This window comes from Nicotiana tabacum, chromosome 3, assembly GCF_000715075.1.
Source record: "Nicotiana tabacum cultivar K326 chromosome 3, ASM71507v2, whole genome shotgun sequence".
Classification (NCBI taxonomy): Eukaryota; Viridiplantae; Streptophyta; class Magnoliopsida; order Solanales; family Solanaceae; genus Nicotiana; species Nicotiana tabacum.
In genome coordinates this window covers 187,000,490-187,027,546 of record NC_134082.1, presented here as the reverse complement: position 1 = coordinate 187,027,546, position 27,057 = coordinate 187,000,490, and the positions used below count along the sequence as shown (strand labels likewise).

The 27,057-nt window shown below is 34.4% G+C and overlaps 2 protein-coding genes across 2 annotated transcripts; one reads left to right on the top strand and one right to left on the bottom strand.

The window, feature by feature from the left end:
* The first annotated feature begins 12,315 nt into the window (after positions 1-12,315).
* On the top strand, positions 12,316-13,059 carry LOC107821251 (uncharacterized). Its single transcript, XM_016647674.1, has one exon. It carries the CDS (start codon positions 12,316-12,318, stop codon positions 13,057-13,059), a length of 744 nt encoding a protein of 247 aa, XP_016503160.1.
* Positions 13,060-19,568: 6,509 nt separating this feature from the next.
* Positions 19,569-23,226, bottom strand: LOC107821254 (uncharacterized). Its single transcript, XM_016647678.2, has 2 exons — positions 22,798-23,226; positions 19,569-19,951 (listed from the first exon to the last, which is right to left on the bottom strand). Exons 1-2 carry the CDS (start codon positions 23,074-23,076, stop codon positions 19,781-19,783), a joined length of 450 nt encoding a protein of 149 aa, XP_016503164.1. The 5' UTR covers positions 23,077-23,226; the 3' UTR covers positions 19,569-19,780.
* Positions 23,227-27,057: the final 3,831 nt, after the last annotated feature.

The following is a 27,057-nucleotide window of genomic DNA, read 5'->3' as shown; positions in this document are numbered from 1 at the left end:
AAAAATTATTTCCTCAGTCATGTTTCCAATTGTTTAAGAATGATATGAACCAAATTTTTGAAATGTTAATCATAAATAGGAAGAGATATGAGGGCTGAGATCCCGACCGTACATTATGCCCGAGAGACTATGATTTTTAAATGACTGAGAGGGGTCGAGGACCCAATAGTGAGGATATTTTATATGATATGGATCGGGCTGCGCGCCGCAACAGATATATATATTATACACATTATGGATCGGGCTGCACGCCGCAGCAATTACTTATATGGATCGGGCTTCACGCCGCAGCAATTATAAAGCGCTTGGGTTGAAGGAGCCCCTTCGGAGTCTGCACACCCCCAGTAAGCGCAGTCGACTACTATTATTATGGATCGAGTTGTACGCCACAGCGATATACGGATCGGGCTGCACGCCGCAGCGGTATATATATATATATTGATTCGGTTATCGTGAGAAGTATATGTATTGAGAACTGAGGATAAGAACGAATAAATGAACTGAAATGTTTGAAGAGCTGATTTATACTGATTATATCTGTTTTACCTGGTTTAAAGAATTTCACATGATTTCCTCATTCACTTTGGCTTAAATGATTTTGATATAGAACTGCTTAGTGCCTTTACGTGATTTCATACTGTCAACCATTATTTATTGTTATTACTCACTGGTCGGAGTACTCACATTACTCCCTGCACTATGTGTGCAGGTACAGGTATTCCTGAGGCATAGAGCGAGCTTTCCTGCCGTTCTGTTTTCATCGGAGTTATCGAGGTAGCTGCATGGCGTTCGCAGACCCGATTTCTCCTTCTATCTCCACTTATCATTCCGCATTTTAGACATATTTCTGTATTAGATTGTTGAAACCTTGTATTAGAAGCTCAGACTTGTGACACCGGATCAGTGGGCTGTTTTACAAAGATTTTTTTTCGTGATTATGGTTTCCGCACATTTCATCTGTTAAATTCATACTTCTATTTATATTAAATTGGTATTAAATCCCGAAAAGTGGTACTGAGTATAAAGAAAGAGATCGTGAGATGTTAGTTGGCCGGGCTTGCCTAGCATTGTGTTGGGCGCCATCACGCCCGGGGTTGGGGTTGTGACATAAATATTCCGCTGTTTATACATTATCGCTTTATATCTGTTAAAAAGAATTAATTGGATAATGGAGTAATTAGTTTAAAGGATTGGCTTGCCTAGCTCACATTAGTAGACACCATCACAACTCCCGAGGGTGGGAAATACGGGTCATGACATAAAAATAGCTTTGTAGAAATATCAGGCAGTAGAACTTATACTGAATTCACAGGTAGGCCTGACCTTAGAGGTCCAAGTTCAAAAAATAAGGACATGTAGTCCTAAACTTAGAGTTACAAGTTCAAAAGTTAAGGACATGTAGTCCTGAACTTAGAGTTACAAGCTCAAAAACTAAGGATAGGTAGACCTTAACTTAGACTTACAAGCTCATAAATTAACTTACAGTAACAAGCTCATAAGTAAAAGACACTTGGTTCTGAAATTAGAGTTGGAAGTTCAAAAATTAAGGACACTTGGTCCTTAACTTAGAGTTACAAGCACATAAATTAAGGACATTAGTCCTGAACTTCGAGTTCCAAGTTCAAAAGTTAAGGACATGTAGTCCTGAACTTAGAGTTTCAAGTTCAAAAGTTAAGGATAGGTAGTCCTAAACTTAGAGTTATAAACTCATAAATTAAGGACAACTAGTCATGAACTTACAGTAACAAGCTCATAAGTTAAGAATACTTGGTCCTGAACTTTATGAGCAGAAGGGTCCGGGCGGGTATAAATTTATTAAAACAGTAATTAAAGACTAAAGATATTTTAAACAGTAACTTAAAAATAAATACATATCTGGCTAACCGTACACTTTCTCCGCCGAATTCCCCACTTCATTTTTGAGCCCATAAATGTGGACTACTCAAACGGTTGAAAAGTAGAAACTGATGGGCTGGGCCTATAAGTGGTCGTTTGGTTCTTGAATAACGAGCTAATTCGGCGATACAGGTCTTTAATATTTCACAAATAATTTCCGTATATTCCCTTTTTTGTTATTTAAACGGTATATTATTGTAGAATGTAGAATAATTTTAATGCTACCTTTTTACACGTTGGAATTTGAAGTTACCGAAGTTCATAATTTTCGAATATTTTATGTAAGTTTGCCTTCTTTGGAATTAAAATCTGATTAGTCAACGTTTTATTCAACCAGGTTCTATAATTAGAATCTCCGTTTTCTTAGAGGGCATTTCCCATCGACTTGATTAAAGTTAAGGGGAATAGAGAAGAAATTTTTTTAAAAAAAAAAAAAAAAGGTAGCAGGTAGCCATGTTATGAAGTTTTATTGGTCTTTGGGGTCAAACATTGATGTGGGATAAATATACATATTATATTTGTCCGTTAGATCTCATTGAGATGCTTTTGGAACTATTCCATCATTTAATACAAATGATTAGTTCCTAGATCTCTATCCTAGCTATTGCTCCAAAATTAACGGATTTAATTACGATAGGAATATAGTACTCCATCCAGTCCATAATGAATGACCAATTTATTTTTGATACACCCATTAAGGAAATACTAACTTTCAGACAAAAATAGTTAGTGTGATTAAACTACCCTTCATTAAATGTTGCACCATAATTATAGTAGTACTTACTTCTCTTCTCAAATGTGAGGAGTAAATGACTTTTTATGGATACGTATATAAGGGTAACTTTGAAAAAAAAAATTGAATTTTTTCTTGATTATATAAATGGACACTTATTTTGGACTAAAAAAAAAATCTGATCACTTATTGTGGACCGGAGAATATTAAACTGCAATCTGAAAAAGGCAAAGTCATGATACTCATCATTATTACTTGTGCCATGGGCCGCTGTTTGCATCAAGTGTTGGGTCATTTCAGTGTTTCTAAAGGAACTCATTCATTTAGGTATTTATGTTGTGGCTTTTATGTTTGTAATAACTATATATAAGAGTGCCACAGACTTGTTCTTGCACCTAAGCAATAAAGTAATAAAAATAATAATTTTATACATAAGTGAAGAGAGGTAGAACTAAAATTATTGGATTATTATTTTCTGGCTTTGATCACTTTGTATTTTATCAACTTTCTTGAACGTATTAATTATTGGGATAAACTAGGTGCGGGAGTATACAGTTAGGAAATACAACACAGTACTTACCTTTTTCTTCTTTTTCTCTCTCCAAATTTAGAGAAGTAACTCTAGAATATCATTGGAAATTCTGGTATTGTGGACTCTAAAATAAGTTAGTTTTTGTTTAAAATGCTCTTTCATGGAAAGCAACATTGATCATCCGATAGTAGATCAATTTCTTATATGCTATTCCTTCTCAACATAAGTACTACTACTACTTTTTACTTTATGAAGTCTTATAATGCTTGAAAATATTCGCTGATTAGATTACTTAGAATTATTCTCAAGTTAACTCATTGATCATATACTATAATGTACTTCCACCTTAGCTAATAAAGATAAGATAAGATTATACCATTCTCACCCAGACATTTAATCATGTCACAGTGTACAACCTAATCTAACTTAGCCTGACTAGTAAAAAAAAAGAGGAGAATTTTCTCCCTATTCTAGAGATAACTGTCATGATCCGCCACATCATCATGCCACGTAGGTGTCACTTGACATATATTTTGTGATATGGAAGGGTTACATAAGTTAGGGAAAAGATTTTGGTGGAATATCCTAGAACTATGTAGAATTTTCTTAGAAAAGCTCTAGATATTTATGCATTTGTAGGAAAGTTCTAGAGAAATATAGAGGTTTCCTTAGGAAGACCCTAGAACCTTATAGAATTGTTAGGAAAGTCCTTAGAAGAATCTAGATGTGTAGAATATTCTAGAGAAGAGACTTAGTTGTAAATATAGAAGGACTTGTAGAACAATTATTATTTACATACTAGCCCCTAGGTGATTAGTATAAATAGGGGCATTCATTTGTAATTCATCAACCAAGCAAACAATTCAAGTTGTCTCTAATACAAAAGCTTCCTTTGGCAATTCTCATGTGTTCTAACATTCGTTAGCGATCTTGAGTGTAGTAAGGTTGACTTGACAATTCGCTCACGATCTTGCACGCCCTGCTCACGTTCTTGCTATGCCAAGCGAAAATTAAGGTAAAAAAATATTTTTTTTTGCGAGAGGAGGGGGGAATGGAGGGGTAATAGGGTGGGTGGTAACGGAAAAACTAAAATTTGAAATAAAAAAAAAAACTTTTTTTTTTGGAGAGGGGATGAGGTGGGTTGGTGAGAATAGGGAAAGTTGAGAAGGAGCTTTGGAAAATGTTTTCCCTTCTCTTGATAAAGAAAACATTTTTTTGTTTTCCGTGGTACCAAACACACCCGATGTGCAAACACTTTTCCTTATTTTACATTTTTCCAAGTTGGGGCTGGGGAAAATTAAAAAGAAAATGTTATACTTCTTTACTTAAAGTATTGACTGTTACTCTGATATCCGTTTTCTTCTGTACGTCAACTGATAAGCCAACATTTGCAGAACAAGTACTTTCTAACAATAGTTTCTCTATTGCTTTTTTTTCCTTTGTTTGAAATAAATATTTTATGAGATAATTACTACTGTAATTGTCAGAGAGAATAAGAAAACCATTAATGGTTGATTAATCTGGAGATGTGTAATCATGTTACTTAGGGAAACACGTGTTAGTATAACTTTGGTTGGGTCTGATTAGAATCTAGACAGGCATTGGAATCCTTAAAAAAAATGAGAAGCTCATATGGTGGTTTCAGTTGTTAATGCCTTTTCATTGGCGCCATAACAATTCCATACAGACTAGCAAAAAGGGCGGTTGGCATTTTAGTCTATATTTCACAAAAAGTATTGAAAAATCGAACGGGAAATTTAATGAAAAATCTTAATAAAATAATACTCCCTTAGACCGATTTAAAGAAGTCAAGATATAAAATTTTGGAGTTTAGTTGAATATCTTAGCGATCGTGTAAGTGGTGGATAATTCGCAATCCACTATTACTCGACAGAATTTCTCAATATTGAGAGTCATTCCAAAAAAAAATGTTTTAACTTTGCAATGGAGAAAGAAAACTTTGTTAATCTAGAATAGAGTTAAAGATGCAGAAGATGAGATTTGTTATATTTATTTACTGTGTAGTTTCTCAAAGAAACAAAAGTGCTTACATATGTATCCACGTGATGTGTATACATGAATCTGTTGGATTCTTAAGTATATTAATACTTAAAAGAGGGTGAATGGGAAATAGAGAGAAAATGAAATATTTGAATTTCATTTGAGATTCCCTCCCTAACGAATGAACATTGTTTCATATTAGAAGAAGAAGAGATTTTTTAATGGGTATATAAGCAACTGCCCACTTATGTCGGATATACTGATCAATCGGTAGATTTGATATTTTTGAACCATCGAACTTTGGTGTATACCTAGACAACCATAAATCACACAACCAACCCTTAACCGTCTTTGATTCTCATTGTTGTGTTCGTTTCAGACATAAACACCGGTTGATTTCATAAGAGCGTAGAGAACTGGCCTTACAAAATTCTCCTTGAAGCGGCTAACACTTCACATTACATAGGTGATTCCTAAACGTGTCATCCCATAGATACACTATTTAATATACCCCGTATCAAATTTAGAAATCATTAAAAAGCCTTAATGCTTTATCCTTGGTACTGAACATTGTCTCATCACGAGAATGGACCAAAATTTTAGTTGACAATGTTGAACCGTCATTAATGACTTTGTTTGATCTCCTTGAACCTAGATCTTGAGATCTCCAATCTTCTATGTAGAGTTACCGCCACTATGACTTGTTCTCGGCCATAGTCTCATTCCCCTTGATGATTTCTTAACTACCTCTCTAGTTAGGTCTTTTAAGTGGATCCGACACATTATCACTTGACTTTACATAGTCAATCGTGATAATTCCTCTAGAGAGTAATTGCCTAACGATTTTATGTCTTCGTCGTATATGACGAGATTTACCGTTAGACATAACGCTCCCAGCCCTTCCAATTGCCGCTTGACTATCACAATATATGCATATTTGTACTAACGGTTTGGGCTAAAATGAAATGTCTTCCAAGAAATTACGGAGCCATTTGGCTTCTTCACTGGCTTTATCTAAGGCTATGAACTCATTCTCCATTGTAGAGCGGGCAATACAAGTTTGTTTGGACGACTTTCAAGATACCGCTCCTCCACCAATAATAAATACATATCCACTTGTGGACTTGGAATCAGTTGAACCGGTGATCCAATTTGCATCACAATATCCTTCAATCACCGCAGGATATTTACTGTAGTGCAAATCAAAGTTTTGGGTATGTTCTAAATATCCCAAAACTCGTTTCATTGCCATCCAATGAGATTGACCTGGATTGCTCGTGTATCGACTCAGTTTACTTATAGCACAAGCTATATCTGGTCGTGTACAATTCATGATGTACATTAAGCATCCCAATACACGAGCATAATCCAATTGTGATATGTTTTGGCCTTTGTTCTTTGCTAATGCAAAATTCACGTCAATTGGAGTTCTTGCAACTTTAAACCCTAAGTGCTTGAATTTTTCAAGTACTGTCTTAATATAATAAGATTGTGATAATGCCAGACCTTGAGAAGTCTTATGGATCTTAATTCCCATAACAAAATCAGCAACTCCCAAGTCTTTCATATCAAACTTGCCAGTTAGCATACGCTTAGTCGCATTTATGTTGGCAATGTCATTACTCATTATCAGCATATCATCCATATATAAGCAAACAATGACTATGTGATTTGGAACATTTTTAGTGTACACACATTTATCACATTCATTTATCTTAAAACAATTTGACAACATTGTTTCGTCAAATTTCGCACGCCATTATTTGGGTGCTTGTTTTAGTCTGTAAAAGGGACTTAACAAGTTTACAAACCTTCTTTTCTTTACCTGGAACCACAAAACCTTCAGGTTGTTCCATGTAGATTTCTTCCTCCAAATCTCCATTCAAGAAGGCTGTCTTAATGTCCATTTAATGAATTTCAAGACCATACACTGCAGCTAATGCTACTAACATTCGTATGGACGTAATTCTTGTAATTGGAGAGTATGTATCAAAGTAGTCAAGGCCTTCTCGTTGTCTATACCCTTTGACTACAAGTCTTGCCTTAAATTTATCAATAGTGCCATCATCTTTCATTTTCCTCTTAAAGAACCATTTAGAACCCAAAGGTTTATTTCCATGAAGAAGATCAACCAATTCCCATGTATGCTTGTTCAATATGAATTATATTTCATTATTGACCGCCTCTTTCCAAAACATTGATTCCGAAGAAGACATAACTTCTTTAAATGTTCGAGGCTCATTCTCCAATAAGAAAGTCATAAAATCTGGTCCAAATAAAGTAGACGTTCTTTGACGTTTACTACGTCTTGGATCCTCCTAATTAAATGTATTTTTTTGGTCCTTCCCGAGGTCGTTTAGATCATTCACCAATCGACTCACATTCTTTTTTATACGGATATATATTTTCAAAGAACTCAACATTATCTGATTCTGTAACCGTATTATTATGAATGTCGGAATTTTCTGATTTATGAACCAGAAATCGATATGCTTTACTATTGGTCGCATATCCTATGAAAATACAATCAATGGTTTTCAGTCTTATTTTTACCCTTTTGAGTTTAGGAACTTGCACTTTTGTCAGACACCCCTACACTTTAAAATAATTCAAGTTGGGCTTCATTCCCTTCCATTTTTCATATGTAATGGATTGTGTTTTGCTATGGGGTACTCGATTTAATTAGTATTCGGTTAATCGTAAGAACAGCTTCCCCCCACAAGTTCTGTGGCAAACCAGAACTTATCAACAATACGTTTATCATCTCCTTTAATGAACGATTCTTTCTCTCCGCAATCCCATTGAATTGAGGAGTGTAAGGGGTCGTTGTTTGATGAATAATTCCATATTCTAAACATATTTGTTCAAAAGGAGATTCATATTCATCACCCCTATCACTTCTTATCATTTTTATTCTTGTTAAGTTGCATTTCAACTATATTTTTGTATTGCTTGAATGTGTTTATTGCTTCATCTTTACTATTAAGTAAGTAAACATAACAATATTGAGTACTATCATCAATAAAAGTTATGAAATACTTCTTTACACCGCGAGATGGTAATTAAACAAAGTCACCACCTTGCCAGAAGTCATCTTCAGAAAGATCTTCCCACATCCTTCAATCTTGGTGGTTGCAGCATTTCCCATAGAAAACGTCTCTTCGGGTCCAACAGGAGCATATATTGCAAAGGCTTCCCTAACTACACAAACATGGCGAGTGGCTCCAGAATCAATCTTCGTGCTTTTCAACCATGTTTGCTTAACCCTTCTTCTTGTCTTTCTTCGGAGCACGACACTCCGTAGATTTATGACCATCTTTCCCATAGTTGTAGCAATTTTCGTTGAACCACTTCTTGCTAGGGTTGCTTTTTGGTCCAGAAGCCTGCTTCCTCTTTGTCTTATTTTGAGAAGTATCCTCAACAATGTTTGCTCCCATTATTGTTGAGGTTCCACGACCTGTCTTTTCAGCAGTTTTGTTGTCCTCTTCGATTTTCAACCAAACAATGAGACCTTCAAGGGACATCTCCTTGCGTTTGTGTTTCAAATAGTTTTTGAAGTCCTTATACAAAGGAGGCAACTTTTCAATCATCGCTACTACTTGGAATGCTTCATTGTTGACAAGACCTTCAATGAAAATTCTGTTAGTAAAAATACTAAAATTACTACTTTCAACATCAATATTAATTCGATTTATATCTTCAGCAAGGAGATCGTGAATAATCACTTGCAATTCCTGGACTTGGGTAATAATAGACTTGCTATCTACCATTTTATAATCCAAAAACTTAGCGGCAACGAATTTCTTCAACCCGACATATTCTGTTTTGTATTTCTTTTCAAGCGCAGTCCATAATTCTTTTAACGTCTCCACGCCACTGTAGACATTACACAAATCGTCCTCCAGTCCGCTAAGAATATAATTCTTGCACAGAAAATCAGAATGTTTCCACGCCTCAATCACAAGAAACCATTCATTCTCTGGAGTTTCACAAGGCAGAACAGGAACATCTTCCTTGATGAACTTCTGCAGACTTAAAGTAGTTAAGTAGAAGAACATCTTCTACTGTCACCGCTTGAAATCTAACCCGGATTTTTTTCGGGTTTCTCCGCCGGTGCCAATGCCGGTGTTCGGCTTATCGACACATTGACAGTCACCATCGGAACAACTTGGTTTCCGTATCATTAGTCATTTATATAAAAGAATCACACAAGCAAACGTTAAAATCACGTAGCTTTTAATCTTCAACGGAGTAGAAAACCACAAAGATTTTAATCTCCAAAACAATGAATACAACACAAATACAGAAAATATTAAATTCCTTAAGCTTGTTAAAGAGTTGAGAAGAAGGCAAGCCTTGCTCCGTCATCGTCGTCGCTCGCTCGGCTCAGCTTCGGCTTCGGATTTGGATTTGGATTTGGTCAAATAATCAATTGATTGATTAATTTTTTGAACCAAATTGTTAATAGTAATTAGCAGAAATGTTATTAAATATCTGTTTTAATAACAAAATATTAATATTAAATCCAAGAATATTAATATTAAAATCTAACCATTTCCATTTTTCGTTTTCTGTTTTGGTAACAGAAAATTAATTACCCTCTTCAATTTTCCCTCTTTATTGTTGAGTAAATAACCATTTATGTTATGACATTTATGCTGTGGCCGTTTTGCATAAACAGCTATTCTGAAGAGTTGCACCTCTTCAGATTTCAGCCCAACATTGGTTATAAATACAAGTCCATTCTCTCAGATTTTTCATACAATTTCCTGAGTTTCTCCTCCTTCTTCTGCATTATTTTTAACTTCAAAGAAAGCAACAATAAGTGTAATTTGCTACCGAACTTTGTGTTCGCTGAAACACTGGGGTTTGAAGTACTACTACACCGGTGTGTAATTCGTTCTATCCTGAAAGGAAATAATCCATAACCTTGGGTACTAGGAGGGAATTAAATTCCTTAAGAAAAAACTGTGAATTCAATGGGCTCAGATTAACTTTTATTTCGTTTATATTTCTATTATTTTATTTTATTTTTTCCAGAATTATTTTACAAATAAAATTTACTAACAGAATCAACATAATGTAATACTACACGAGTTAATTGAATTTGGTATGTTTTTATTAGATGAGATCAGATCTAAGACGTGAATCCACCTATCCAAGGATTCAAAAATTGAGTTCCCTCTGTCATACTAATTTTTAATGAAAATCACGAGAAAAGAAATTTTCTTCTTGTCACGTTAATGAATGTGAGAAGAAAGCAATGTGGCGCCGGAAAGGAAATAAATTTATGTTTTTGACTTCCTATACAGTTACTCCTCTAATACAAAAATCAATCAAAAACAGTAATTATTTTGATTTTGTTTGAAACTAATAAAATAAAATAAATCACATAATTCGACGTAATTGGTTTGAGCTCCAAACAAATTATACTATATTTAATAACATATAAGGTATATTAGTTGTCACCATTATTAATTTCTGGACTATGTCAGAAACGACACATTACACTAGTTTCACATTTCACATGTAAATGTTCCCTGGTTGTACATGTGATAAGTGGATGGACCAAATAACTACATGCTCCTCCTCTTTCACAAATTGCAGCATTAATCATAAGACACATTTCATGGAACAACAATCACTTATTCTCAAAATGGAATTAGGAAAATATAAGTACTTATGTGCAACTTTTCATGCATTAAATCGATAATTACATGAATAATGATATTTGTCATAAGTATTATATGTACTTTATCACTTAATATTGGATTTCTTATTGTTCTTCCAAAATTAGAGCAGCCCGATACACGAAGTCTCCCGCATTCATGCATGGTATCGACAGGTGCGGAGCTAGAGTGATCGGAAGGGGTTCGACCAACCCAGTAGCTTTGGTTCGAACCTTGTATTTATTTTAAAAATTTCATTGAATACATATATATTATTAATTAGAACGCAGTAACTTTAAAGAATTAGAATTCCGAACCCATAAACTTGAAATTCTGGCTCCGCCTCTGAGTATCGGGGAAGGGCTGCATCCTAATGAGTGTGATGTATGCAACCTAGCTACCCTGGTGCAAACAGCAATAGCTGATTACATGGCTCAAACTCGTGACCTATAGGTCAAACGGAGAAACGTGTTTAAAGAAACATCACAACATGATACAGAACCTCCAAATTCAGAACCTCCAAATTCAATCTGCTGTGAATTTCTTCCTAACTCACAACTTCTTTGTCGTCTTCTCCTTGTTCGCTTTTCCACCTTTTATTTTTCTACTTCTTTTTTGCCCTCTGGAACTTAAAGTGAAGGCACTCTGTGTTCATAGGGTCTCTTATCATTTTCTTTTTCTAATTTTTTTTTCTATATATCTGTTGGAGGTATAGTGGGGATATCTAGAAATTTCTTCCCCCTAAGTTGCCACATTCCACATCATCTGACGTCACCGGAGGAACAAAAAATTGCCATATATTCCATAACAAAGATTTTTATTTACTCCATTTATTTATTTATTTCCCGCACTTCTGGTTGATAATAACTTGTGGATGTAACACTACCTTTTTAGGCTACTAACTTTATTGGGGTCACAATTTTGTTATAATCTTAAAATGACTCCTACTCAATTTTATGTGATTGACCAATTTAGTAGTTAAAATTCTAATTTTTTTCAGTTATAATTTGACTTGTATACTACATAAGAGTAAAAATTGAAAAGAGTTATTTATTAATAATCAGATAGTGGTAGCATCATATTAAAATCTAAATTTTTTACTCATATAGGATCATCTTTTTTTAATCAATAAACATGAAGATGATGGTAGGAGTATTATTTTTCGACCTAAGTTTTTTTATTCGCTTATATTTATTTTTGGGGCCACCCCCACCTCCTGCTATATTAAAGGAAAACCATTTCTTCCGCCAGATGAATTCTCACTTCATTGACTCATTACTCTCCGTCTCCCCTCCTTCTCTTTAACCCCAGATTCCAACCACATTTTACCATCCAAAAGCTCTCTTCCTTTTATACTGTGTCGAAACAGAATAGAAACTACAACACCTAAACTTTCCCCATTGTTTTCGCCATAGCAACTGTCACACAATGAAGTAACAAAGATTCTAATTTACTCATTACAGGCTTTACTTTAGCTACCAAAAATGGGTTGTTGTGTTAGCAGTGACAACCACAATAGAGTACCTCCCACTATATCCAATTCTTCACAACAGAGCGAAGAAGAGACAGTCAAAGAAGTGCTTTCTGAAACTCCAACTATACCCAAGAAATCCTCTCCCATCTCATATTTTCCCAATACTATGGAACAAAAACCCCATAAAGATCACATTTTGAAGAAACCTAGCATTCCTAACTTCAACCACCACTCTCGTCATGATCATGATCTCTCGGAAGAAGTATCCGAGATCTGCAGCGACACCATTTCAACTACAACAACATTAACAGATAAACGATACACAACAACTGAAGATGATGCCACTGAAGTCCGGCAGATGTCACCGGCCAAGTACCGGAACGGTTCTTTTCAGGGAGAGTTGAGAAGAAATGTTGGGAGCTCGCCTGCGAGAAGATGTGACCCGTCTCCTGGTCGGGTCAGAGCAGGAAGAGATTCTCGGGGTCCGAGGAAGGATAACGGGGAATGTTCTGGTAGGAGATCGAGGTCACCGGCGATGAGGACGGAGAGTGGAGGATTCGGGTCGGGCATAGGGAGGAGCCCGTCGGTGAGGAAAACGGGTAAGTCGCCGGGAAGAGTGAGATCCGAACTGGGTGATCGGACCCGGAAGATGGAGGAAAGAGATGGGAATGGAGAAAACAAGTGGCCACCGACAAGTGAAAATGAATCACTTGAAAATCCACTTGTGTCCTTGGAATGTTTTATTTTCCTGTGAAAAAATAAATATATAATGCGTTGGTAGTTTAATGATGTAATCTTTGGTAAAAAGTTACTACTATAATGTTAGATTTTGACATTTACTTGATGTTGTCTCTCTCTATCTCTGCCGAAACACTCTGAAATTAATTTTAATATTAATTGCTCAAATGGACATTCCGGAAGGCTAAAAGAATCTATCTAGCCAAAAGAAAAAAAATGGTTTGTTAAAAGAATCTGTACTTTTTCTTTTACTAAAAACTCAGATCTTGCAAATAATATAAAATATGTAATGTTTTAATATAAATCTCAATTAAAGATGCAAAAGAGATGATTAATTTCAAACATCATACGTCAATAATAAGAATAAACTTTGCGGCATCAAATCCTGCATTTCTTTTGATGTTGCAAAAACCATAGTTACTTTTTGAATAATAATGTCACTTTCAAAAGTTTAAAAATATTTTAATTATGTGCAAAGTGTGCATGGGAGTTGTTCTTATAACTCTTCCTCCATTCATAAAACACTCACAAATCTTCAAAAGAATACAACTAGCAAATCATGTCTTCAACTTTCAAAAAAGTTTCTTTCAAAATTTGTCCAAACAAAATGTTGGATGTGCACTATATATATTTAAATCTCTGTGACACATAAAAAGATTCTAACTAATTTGGCGGCACAATAAGTGTCCCATTGAATTGTTTAAACGTGACATTTAAAACTTTGATAGATAAGTTTCTGAAACTTTAGCATTTAAAACTTAAAATATTTATAAGATTGACTTCCTATGCTATATAAGTATCATACTAATAAAAAATATAATAATAGGTTTTATTGCACGTAATTATGCCACCAAATACAAAAAAAAAAATAATTAATTATGTCAATCATTACTCAGGGTGAATTTCCAACTGGAACCTGGCGTTGCTTGGATTGGATTCCCGACTCCCGAGCTCACACCTTTTTCCCCAACAGCAGTCATGGGTTGTCACACTATTACTCTACATGCATTATTATTTCATGTGATTATAAGATCGAGCCCCACCATCTAGGTTTATCGTATTATTCGTATATTCATATATATATCTATAGCATCGCGCGCGAAAGAAAGAAAAAAATTTTGTATAGGCAATATCAATTAGTTAAGATTACGTTTTAGTCATACTAATATATTTACTTTACGTTCAATGCTTGTTAACAGTTTTTTAGTTTTGTCAGAGATTTAGAGCCCATTTGGACAAAAGAAAATTTTATTTTTTTTCGAAATCACCGTTTGGTCATTAAATTTCTAATTTTCACTTGAAAATACATTTTGGATTTTATCGAAAATTTTGAAAACTCCAAAAAAGTTATTTTTCAAATTTTCACTCAGATCACTCATAAAACTTCAAAAACAACCCAAAATTATATTTATGTCCAAACACAATTCTAATTTTCAAGTAACATTTCCACTTGACATTTTTTTTTCATTTTTTTTTTGAAATTTTACAATTCTTACAACGCCCACTTATATTCTAGTAGAAAATGTAAAAGAACTGCTAGTACTAGAAATTGTAATTTTTTGTATAGTGAGATGAGTTTCAGTAAAGCGACATAAACAATGAAGATTAATATAACTAACTGCTAACTTGTTCGAAATTGAACTTAATTAGTGTATTTAGAGTTAGAGTTATTCCATTTTTTTCATAGTACTATGGCTCTATTACTATTGTTACTGATTTTTCATCTATTTTCTGTTTCCTACTATGTTTATTTTATCTTTCTGATTTTTGTTGTTGTCATCGAATTCTATTGTCAATTTTCGTCTTTTTGAGTTGAGGGTCTCTCGGAAACAACATATCTATTCCTTCGGGGTAGGGATAAGATCTATGTACACTCTATCATCTCCAGATCCTACTTATAGGATTTTAACGAGTTGTTGTGTATTTTGATTTAGAGCAATGGAATGTATTCTTTTCTTTTTCTTTCTTTGTACTTTTTTGAAAGGGAGAGGTGAAAAAGTGGTAGGTGTTATTAAAGTGACAACTGTTAGTATGACTGTGGATTAAATTCCAATACAATAATTGGTAACAGTTCAATCAAAGAAGACTGATCATATGTCTTTATGGGCTGCTTTTGGATGCTGTGGCTGTCAGCTTTCTTCATTTCCTTCACACATTCTGATGTACAAAGAACCTACCTGCGGTTTGAGTGTTGTCTTTATCTCTTTGAAAAAAAACTCTCTGCATGATTGTTAGTACTCCACCTTCTAACCTAATGAAAATGGCTAAATACATATCCAGCACATTCAATTGGCACCATTTTTTATTTTGGCACTTTATTTTTACCTTATTTCATTTTGGCCTTCCAGCTCTATTTTATATTTTCCATTTTGGCCTTCCAATTCTATTTTAACACAAAAGCTGAAACCAGTGCAAAAAATATAGCGCGTGTGTATACACAAATATGAGGAGTAATAAATATTCAATTAAATGTTGCCGCCTAGTTTTTTCATCCATGTCAAACGGGTCAATACTAAAATACCTGAACCCGACCGTATTTTTTCATCCACTGTTGCCCCGTCTTCGTTCTCTAAGTTCCAAAGCTTTCATCTGCCAATTTCATACATGGCCCGTTTAGATGAAATAAACCCACAAAAAATATGATCGGTTCGGGTATTTTAGTATTATCCCGTTTGACATGGATGAAAAAATCAAGTGACATTTAATAGACATTTATTATACCTCAGATTTGTATATACACACGCGCTATATTTTTTGTACTGGTTTCAGCTTTTGTATTAAAGTGAAACATAAAAAATAGAGTTGGAGGGCCAAAATGAAACAAGATAGAGATAAAGTGCCAAAATGAAAAGTGGTGCCAAGTTGGATGGGTTGTATATGTATTTGGCCAATGAAAATTGATCTATGACTAGTACTGTGTAGAGTACTAGACTACCTTGTATTGAAATATTTTGGACTCAAATGTGACTATTGTTTTTTGGCAAGTTGTTTATAAAAGGAGAAAGGGCCAGTGAAAGATACATGTGAAAGTAAAGGGAATGAAGCAAATAGCTAGTTGTTGAGATTTTGATGAGATTGTAGTATTTATGGCTGCAGACTATTGGTTAGGGCAATGGGAAACTTTGACCAAATCTGCATGTACATATTGGTTTCTCACCATGTCTCCCAACTAAACTGTAAATGGGGTTCACAAGAAAGGATTGAAAGTAACTTTGATGTACCATATTTATCACAACTATACCTTCAGTACTTGACAATACATTTCTAATAGTAACTATACCACCAAAATGACCAAGCAAAATTTGTCCAATACAGAAAAGTAGGTTAATACAATTGTCAAAGAATAAACAAATGAATGAATTCTCGAAGAAAATACTCGCTAAATTTCTAACCATATACCTAGGGGGACATGCAAAACTTTTTTTTGTAAGTGGTGTTATATTTACATAAATTAAAAAATAAATAAATAACATTTAATAATATATTCCTACAAGCTGAAGAGCCTTGGACTAATTTGTAAAAATCCATTAAAATTACAACAAATAGTAGATTGAACCCATAATCTTAAAAATATAATGGGTTCAATGCTAAGAACCTTAAACGTTGAACCGTAAAATTTAAATGTTGGATCCGCCTTTGCATTAGACCCGCCATTGTTTCAACCAAAAAAACAATCAAACGTCCATGAAGTTGTAACACATAATACAACGGCCCCCGACTACTCTATGTTTGGAAAGGAAGTGAAAGAAGGAAAACTGAATAAATTTCCTCATGTAAAGGGCAAAAGAGGCAATACAGTTTGTTGGCTGTCAATTGAATTTCAGAAGAGGAGGCAAAATCCCGTTTATAGCCGTTAGTGTCTAGTAACACATCAATTGGACTATATAGGGTCCATATTTTCTATTTATTATATTACTCCTGAAAAAGATGCAGCCGTTACTATAATTTGTCAATTTGTTGCAAATTCAGCAATAGATTCCAATGTCAATGTAGAAGGCAGTGTCACCCATTTCTTCTTCGTCTTTACCCTTGGCAGACAAATGGCTATGAAATTGACTTGGCCTAAAGGACCTTTTCAGTGTTCCCTATCCAATTTTCATTTTGGGCGCAAGCTAGCTGCACACTGCAGTCTGCAGTGCTGTTGCAAAATTAAGATATGGAAAGATAATATTATGGATGTCAATTTTGAGATATGATTGTGAAATCTGCTCATAAATCTCATAAAAAATAGTAAAAAGGAAAAAGAAAAAAAACAAACGGTTTAAACTGTATGATATTTGTTTACTTTGTTATATAAGTCATTTCAACAATTGAAGGGTTTACTTAGAGATTAAAAGAAAACAAAAGAAAGAACTAAGAGGAAGAAATATGACACGGTTTTTCAATTCATAAATAAATCTTACTATTTCTAAAGTTAAAAAAATAAAAAATTAACAGGCATGTATAATGCTGGAACAAAATACTAAGTAATCGCAACTAAAATAAAAGCAGTTGCAAAATGCAAACTGTAGGAAAGTATTTTTTGGGATAATGCAGCGACATTTGAACTTTGGATCGGGTAAATTGTAGTTGAGCTACTGATTTTATGACGAATTTGGCCCAATCCTTTTATACCTCTACTTAAACTATTATCTAGCTAGTTTTATTGTACGCGAGTTGTGTGTATACTTTTTATGAGATTTTTTTTAATTACATAAATACTGTATTAAAAGTTATGTTTGAGTTATAAAATAAGAGTTTAAGCACCTGAAATTTTTGAATAAAATAATTAAGCACGGTAAAATAATATTGCTAGTGTAATTTAATTACTCTATGCGTGTAATATAAAATACTATTCAAAATAGAAGTATATTTTTAATATACATTATATATAATTGAAAATTCTAACATTCTATATGCCTGAATTTTTTTATTCATTTTTTACTGTGTAAATAAGATTTATTTTGTTCTATAGGTAAGTGCATCGTATAGAGCAAAAAGAGGAAAAAATTATAATATTAGAAAAGTACTAAAAAAAAGGTAAAAATTAATAATTTAGAGAGTAAAATATGTATTTAGCAACTGAAAGTTTGAGAAATCTACCTAGTGACTTTTTGAGAGGTGTAGAAATAGTTAGATAACTTTTCAAATAGTTAAGTGATTATTTAACTAATGGATTCCTAATTCGTCTCGTCGACCCACCTCCCCGAATGGAGAGCTTTTGTCCATCTGGTAGTGGACTACAAGTTATTCTTGAAATAGCCCAAAGTAGCAATTTGTAAAAGGCGATTTTTTTCCAAATCTGTGTGCACCCTTTTAAAAAAAGCAAAAGTCTGGACTATATTTTGTGGAAAATTTGCAGCTAACGATATTTGGATTCAATAGAGTTCTGGGGTAGAAATAGTGCAAATTATGCAATCATGAAAGAAAGAATTACAAGAAAATACGGCTTCACACTGTAATAAAAAATGGTCATGTTTTTAAGTTTTACCCGACCTAGCCCATATTGTACATATTTTGAAAACAATAGCTCTTGCAAATTCAAAATTTGTGTTCTTACGACCGTTGTTTCTAAAAGCTATGGAGTTAAATCTATGATCTTATAACCATTACTATCACTCTCTCTTCTTCTCACATCTTTTACATATGCTTCAAAGTGTCGTTCACCATTACTGTTGCAATGTAAAAAAATTGAAGAATAGAAGTTCACCATTGAAGGTCATTCAAAGCTTTGCTTTCGAAAATAGAATGTTTTGAGTTTGTTAGTTGTTTCGATTGGGTGTTGTTCCAATTGACTGAAAATATCAAAAGGAGTTCAAAATTTAAATTTGAAGTGATTTGGAGTAGATTGGAGCAAGATTTGAGTTAAATTTCAGAAAAGATGCAAGGAAGAAGACGAAGTCACGATTTTCAGTTGCAATTCTTATTCAAAACCAGTCTGAATCTCCATTAAATGACTTCAAATTTTATATACAACTTTCTTATACTATTTCTAACAAGTCTAAATAATACTCATCCAAATTTCTCACAAAATTAAATTCAGAATTTGAACTCACATATTTAAGCTTGTTAAAAATCTAATTTTCACCACCCAAATAGATTTGATTTGTTGAACTAATATTTGAGTCATAGTTACTGATTCAAAAATTAACTTAAAAGCTTGTGCAATCTTTTTTAAAAATTAAATAGTAATTTTGAGAGTCTATTGGAGGTGGATGTTAAATCTTAGCTTATTATTTTTGGACTGGTTGGTTGTAAATTGAAATATGGGCTATAAAATTGAAAAGTAGGTAGCTCAATTATTCTAATGTGAAATTTTCCCATGATAAAACTGTTAGGATTTAAGGGCAATATAAAGGCAATAAAAAACTTGAATCAGACAAGAATATTTCCTCTCTGATGCTAGGTTTGCTCATAAATTAGAGTAGCCATGATATATAACTTGAGAAGTTCTTTTTCCAACTCATGAATCCATGAACTACTATGTTAAAGGCCAATTATATCCCTTCCAATTTTGGACAATTCAAGACTCGAGAATGGAACAGATTGACAACATAAACAAGCTAAAGCCTCTTTAGCTATTTTTCTACTGAAGCTTTGGGTACAAAGAAGAGCTAACCAGATGAGAAATCAATGTCTAAATTCTATGTACATAAACCAAAAACCCAACTGGGAAACTCAAAATATATGCTCAGGTACCCTTCATAATACCATAGAAATTGGCATTTCTGATATCTGCACCATCTGGTTAAGAAGAGCTAGGACGACACGTTTGAGTTGGAGTTCGTGACACAGATTAAACGACTTTGCTGATGGGGAGGCCACGGATTTCGTTCCGGTTGACAAGGTACAGGAGCAGGATTAGCAATAAAAGTTGGGATGTCATCTCCTGGCATCAACACTGAAACTTCTCTTGCATTTGTAGATACCTGCAGAAGCAAGCAAAGGTTTTAACATGGTATATATGTACTACCTCATGAACCATTGGCCTTAAGAAGAGTGAATCCAAACAACTAGCCTCCTGCTAGAAAACAACCGCGTTGCAGTAGAAAGTAAACTAGATGATAAGAGACACAGATCAAATTGCAACTTATACTAGACATTATCACATTTTATCAAGCTCTCTCTGTCAGCTAATCAATAATCACATTATTAAAACTTATTTGGAAAATTTACTACATTGAGTCACCGAGCAAGTGATAGACTTGTCTTAAAGCAGAACGAGACATTTGACGGGATAGGATGTCTCTTCTGAGTTCAAGCACTCGAATCATTGCTAGATAAATTAGACATGCTTAATTCTTTTTTCTTCCTCACTAATATCAGATCATTCAAGTTTTCTCAGAGTTATCACAAGCTATGTACTAACTGATCTTGTCTAAATGAATGCATGTCATGTATGGTAATGGTAAAACAGAAGCAGTCATCTCTTGGATTGTCAAAAACTGAGTTCAGCTATGATTCGACTATATTCAGGTTATTGTCTCCCCCTTTGTATCTTCCCATTTTGTTGGAGGGGTTTGAGAGCCGAGCAAGATGGAGAAGACAATCCTGTACGTTCAGATATCCTTACTGTTATTTCAAAGTTTTCACATTCTTTAGTTATGTTATCCAAGGTGTTTGATCTTGTATACGTATGCGTGCATTTTCTGCTGGAAGCAAGGAACAAGAAGAAATAGACATCCATGTCATATTGTCAAAGGATTCTCTATATACCAATCAAACAACAAATAACAGCTAAATAATTGTTGCTTTTATAGGGCACTAAAACACACAATAATTGTAGGCCAACCCAGCTCTGAACATCACTATGATAATACAACATGATACCTTCTGCTGCACTTAATTATTTTTCAACATTTCATTTTCCAATGTTATTTGTGGAAGTCCAAGTACCTATCATTTGTCTACGTTTCACATTGTGTTTAACTGTTGGGGTCCAGGGCTGAGTATTTTATTTTATGGGGTATAAATATGAGTGCTTTCCAGCACATAGAAATCCCCCAATGAAGCAGGTTTAGCATATTAAGCCTGTATGTGTATCTGTAAGAACTATTAGTAGACACTAACAATGGACAAATCATTTTAAAAATTCCATCACTAAAAAGGCACTAGGATTAAGAGAAAGAGGACAAATTTCCCAATAAAGGAAAAAACTTGCGGTATCGCTTTTCTTACTAGAGAAAAAAAAAATCATCTGATGTTATAGCTTAGCAATTTGGAAAAAATTTGCTGAGATGCTTAAGCTCCCTAAGCAGAGCAGCAACCTTTAAAAAAAAAATAAAAAATTGTTCATTATGAAAGTAGTCGAGGATCTTTCAGAAATAACCTATCTGCCTTCTTGAAGGTAGGGGTAGTGGCAGGTTACACTGGATTTGTTGTTGTTCATTGTGAAATCACAAGGCACCTATTTGTCTATAATACATGTAATATAGGAGGGAAACGATAGTCCTTTTGGCAAACTAATTTATTTCAAATACTTGACATTTTAAAAACACAAGAAGTCATTTATCAGTACTTTTCCCTCAAATCTACCCTTACTATTCTAATTATTTAAGTTCTAATTAAGTGAAATGTTTAATGAGACATAAAAGATAGCTTAGACAAATATTCTTAAGTCAAGGCTATTGAATGTATTTCTTAAGAAATAGTGCAAAAACCTCAAAAGACAGATAATATAAATGTGAGATAGTGGAACAAGAATAACAAAGATTTTCTCAGGGAAGGCAGCCTGTCTCAAGTCAAGGAGTATTACATGGAGGGCATCATTAACATTGGTGGTGAATTGGTGATGGGCTATTTAATGTACAAAGGGGCCAGGCCCCAGGGGGTGGAGCAAAGCCTTAATACATAAAAATCAACAAAGTAGGCATAAAGTCCCAGATCTCATTAAACAGGGACCAACTGAAAAGCTAACTTCTTTAATGGTAGAGGGGCCATTGGCCATTGCTCAAACACTAATTCAATGGGAGTGTTTTTTCGTGTATCATTATCTGAGGAACATGCACATGCAAATACATTATTTTCGAATTAATATAGTAACAGAAAATTTATTTTTTAATCTTTAAAAGTCTTATAAGCTTCACAACTTGGGTTTCTGCTGGAAAGTAGCAGGAGTAACTTACTCTACTCTGTTTCTGCAAAAAAGCATACGGGGTTTTGACCTTAGCCCACCCCACCCCCCAACAACACCCCCCACCCCACCCCCCCAAAAAAAGAAATTGATATACAGTAGCAATAATGAGCGAGAGTTTAAACAGGAGAGAAAAAGAGATGGAAGAAATGGCGAAGATGCATCAATTATATGGAATTTCAATTCTTTCTTATGGGAGAAAGAACTTGTCAATTCTTTTCCAAGTGACTGAAAATGACGAAGATGCATCAATTATATGGAATTTCATTGCTAAAAAGCTACCTGTGTGCCCTTTCTCATATGGTATACAGATTTCATTTAAATAAACAGGGAACACAATTTGGAGTAACCAAGAAGATTGCTAGAACAAATATATGCAAAGCACAGAGAAAAAGAACACCTATATAACTAAAGTAAAGCAAAAAAGAAAGGTTAAAAATCAACTTTCAATTCACCAAATTCACAATTAACATTAGCTAGAACAGCAAACTTCTATGAAAAATTCAGAACGCAACCCTGAATGGTCAATGCAACAAGAAATAACCTACCAGACATTTAGCAGAAGAATATTGTTATAAAGAAAACATGAAATTAAAGTTCAGAAACAAGAAATTGAGCTAAAAATCCAAGAAAGACACTTACTTTAGGGGTAGAATAGCCAAGTTTTGGGTTGAAACCTAACTGTGACTCAACATCAGCATGGCGGCGGTGGGAGGTGGGAGTCAAATCCGGCGAAAGTGGTCTGAGGAACCTTTCAAAAATAGCCATAATAAGGAACATAGAGATGAGAATAGCAGTGGCAACAAAACCAAAAGAAACAGCATTAACAGAGTTGTCAAAATGAGTCCAATGATCATCTTTTGTTAAGTACATTGAACCACTTGGTGATGGTGCCCAACCCCATACCCCATCTTCTGCCATTTTTTGCTAAAAAATGTAAACCTTTAACCAACATAAGAAACTTGGGAATACAGTTATGGTAGAGCTGTTTCAAGATTTTGACACCATTATATAACAGCAAATGGAGTGAGCAGTATTGAAGAGAGAGAGAGAGAGAGAGAGGAAAAGATGAAGAGGTGAAAAGGAGAGAAGCTTTGGAATTTGGATAGAGATGAGGGCTCAGCAGGAAATGGTGCAGTACATGGAAGACTGAAGGATTGTCTTTATCTTCAGCTCTGTTTAAGTACACACAAAGTTGGAAATATCACCTCTGCCATTGAAATAGACATGTCCATGTCCTCCCGTGGCTTATGTTTTGTACTACTAGCCCTTTCATGGGGAATAGTTTTTCATTTTGTTTTAATTGGTGGAGTTAATTAAAGGCATTTTCTTTTTCTAATCCTATAATATTGCATACAAAAACAAATTTGAATATTGTTTCCAAGGTTTTGGTTTATAACTTTTGTCTAAACAGAAAGTTAAGTACTTCATAACGAGGATCACTCAGCTGTCTAATAGCCTATTTGGCCAAAAGTATTTTTATCGCCAAAAATATATATCTTTTTCCAAAAGTTAAGGTGTTCCACCAAATTTTTAGAAGGAACAAAGTGCTTGCAGGAGCAAAAATAGTTTTTGAGAAGTAGAAAAAATATTTTCTTTCTAATAGCCTGTTTGGCCAAGTTAGAGAAATCAGTTTATTTTGAGAAATACTTTTTTCAAAAATGCTTTTGAAAAAAGTACTTTTGGAGAAAATCAGTTTGTGTTTGTCTAATCACTCTAAAAAGCACTTTTGAGCAATAATTTGTATTTGACCAAGCTTTTCCGAAAGTGCTTTTAAGTATCAAATTACGAAGAAGGACATGAATAGATTTACTTAATAGTTAATATTATAAGTAAATAAATAATCTCACATTTTTGTTATTACAGGCAATAATTAAATCTTCTCATTTTATTTAAGTAATATATGAAAATAAAATTAAAAAGCACTTAATTCTTTTAATATAAGTTAAATATATTAAAAATCATTCAACAAATATAAAAGCATTCACCCCTAAAGTCACTATATATTAGAAAGCTATCCTAAAAATAAGAAGAAATACTTATACATTAATATCCTAAGTATTAGGTTTAACGGTTATTTTGGTATATACTATATTTTGTTAAGGATATCTTTTATAAAAAGAAAAGTCAAAACTGCTTCTGCTTCTGCTTGAAGCTACTTTTTCTGCTTCTTCTACTTCTTCCCAAAAGCACTTTTTTCCCAAAATAGCTTGGACAAACACCTCAAAAAAAAGTGCTTTTGGAAGAAGAAAAAAAACACTTGGCATCTTGAGAAGCTTGGTCAGGCTATAAAAATACTTTTGAAAGAAAGCAATTTTGAGAAGAATTAGAAACACTTTTTAAAAGTTTGGTCAAACATTAATTGTTGCTCCAAAGTGTTTTTCAATCAATTAGTCAAATATAAACTGTTAATCAATAAAAATACTTTTTAAAAGCACTATTGAGAAAAAAAACACTTTTCAAAATAAGCTAATTTTAGAAACTTTGGCCAAACAAGCTATAAATAAAAGATGTCACCCTATATTTTACTGTAGCAAAATATCGTTTTGGTGAATATATCAAACCAATAGCAAACAAATAGAATTACGTTATTCACTTTCTCTATATTTCAAAACAGGCAATTCACCCTTTTGGTGGATATATCGTTCCTCTTACAATGCAAATTGTACCTAAGTTATTACCAAAAAAAAAAAAAAAATTGTACCTAAGTTATAAGAAAACCTAAACAAGTAACAAAATTTTAAATCTCAATATCTCATGGTAGGTAGTATGACATTTTAGAAGTTTTCTTTGGTTAGAGAAGAAACCTAGGTAACTAACTTTTGCTAGTTGTTTGTCTAAAAGAGAAAAACAAGAAAGAAGCAAGTTTTGTAAAGTAATTTTGTGACGACCCGGCCAGTCGTCTCATGAGTTGCCGCTCCGTTTTTTCCATTTCTGTTTCTTTATGCTTTGGTTATCCATGTTATGTGGTATCGGTTTGGTCGGATCGAATCCGAAATGGTTTTGGTAAGTTTTGAGACACTTAGTCTCTAAAAGTAGCTTTAGAGTTAGAAAAGTCAACCGAGAGTTGACTTATTGGTAAACGCCTCGGAATGCGAATTTTATGGCTGGGATAGCTTCGTTAGGTGATTTGGGACTTAGGAGTGTGTCCGAAATATTTTTGTGATGTTCGGTGTAGAATTAGGCTTGAATTGGCGAAAGTTAGTTTTTGGCGATTTCCGGTCGACAATGGAAAATAGGCTATCGGGGTCGGAATAGAATTCCGACAGTTGGAACAGGTTCGTAATGTCATTTTGGATATGTCTGCAAAATTCCAGGTCAATCGGAGTTGTTTTGAATAGTTTCGGCGCCGTTGGTGGAATTTAGGAATTTCAAAGTTCATAGGCTTGAATTTGATGTGATTTTGGTGTTTTGATGTTGCTTTTGGTGTTTCGAAGTCTCGACTAGGTTCGAATGATGTTATGGGACGTGTTGGTATATTTGTTGAGATTTCTGAGGGCCTCGGGTGGATCTCGAAAGGTTAACGGATCAATTTAGACTAGAAGAAAAGGTGCTGCATTTTTTCACAGCAACATGAATGTAACTCGGGCGAACAGTACTTGGGTGAACAGTACTCGGGTGAACACTAACTCGGGTGAACAGTAACTCGGTGAACAGTAAAATGCGTGAGCAGTATTTAAATAAATCATTCGCGACCATTAAACCCTTTTACACCATTTTTGAACGGGGAAAGAGCTTTGAGGCGATTTTGAAGAGAGGAAATCATTGTTCTTCATTGAGGTAAGGATTTTGGACCCTAAAACTCGATTATTTGTGATTAAGGACAAAATATCAGTGTTTAACTCATGAAAAGCAGTAGAAAAAGGTGGAGTTAGGGCTTGAGATTATGAGACATTCTAGGGATGATTTGAGGGGTCAAACAAACTCCTATTTTCGAGTTCTTTATATATACGGACTCATGAGATGATGAAGAATATTTTGGTATAAAGTTTTTCCAGTTTCGGGACGCGGTTCCGGGGTGGGTTTTCTGACTGACTTCGGGTTTTGTGCTTAAAAATCGATATTTTCAATTGGAATTTATTCGTTAGCATAATTTGATGATAAAAACCTGAACTTGGTAGATTTGGAGCGCTCGGAAGTTGGTTCGAGAGGCAAGCGTGTTGCAGAGTAGCTTTTTGGGCTAGTTCGAGGTGAGTAATAATTTTAAATGCTCTTCTGAGGGTATGAAACCCCGGATTATACAACGTTCGGCTGTGTTGAGGTGACGCACACGCTAGATGACGAGCGTGGGGTCGTGTACCATTGGGGATTGTGACTTAGTCCATCCCGAATGACTATTTTTCTGTATATTTGGTAGCTAATTGTTTGATATTATTATACTTTGGGCTAAATGCCATATTTGGGCTTCGTGCCAACTGTTTGAACCCTTAGGGGATCGTTAATAATATTTTCCTTACTGTTTGATTTTATACTTATGCTCAGTCATGTTAGATCTTTCAATGTTTTCAAAACTCAGCTATGTTATTCTGTTTTAGAAACCTTAAATGATGTTTTAAAGATATTTTGAGCTGAGCTGCATATTTTTACAATTGCGCAAAGGGCTTATGAGATTCTGACTAAGTAAGGCCGAGGGCCTGTATTGTGAAGATACTTTTGGGGTCGGGATGCACGCCGCAACAGTGATACACTAATTATGATAATGAGGTCGAGGGCCTGAGGTTGTACGCCACGAGGTGGCTTGATATTGATATTAGGCAGAGAGTCTGTTTATGATACCGCAAGATGGCTTGATATTGCGCTTGGGCCGTAAGGGGCCCTCCAGGAGTCTGCACACCCCTAGTGAGAGCGGGTACCCATTGTGACATGAGATATAGCCCGAGGGGCTGGTATTGTTTTGTGATA

Bases quoted from the DNA above. Each gene is read 5' to 3' on its own strand.
- LOC107821254 (XM_016647678.2), bottom strand. From the start codon at position 23,076: ATGGCAGAAGATGGGGTATGGGGTTGGGCACCATCACCAAGTGGTTCA. The intron at 19,952-22,797 runs GTAAGTGTCTTT...TTGCTTCTGCAG, and splicing joins TTGGCTATTCTACCCCTAAA to GTATCTACAAATGCAAGAGA.
- LOC107821251 (XM_016647674.1), top strand. From the start codon at position 12,316: ATGGGTTGTTGTGTTAGCAGTGACAACCACAATAGAGTACCTCCCACT.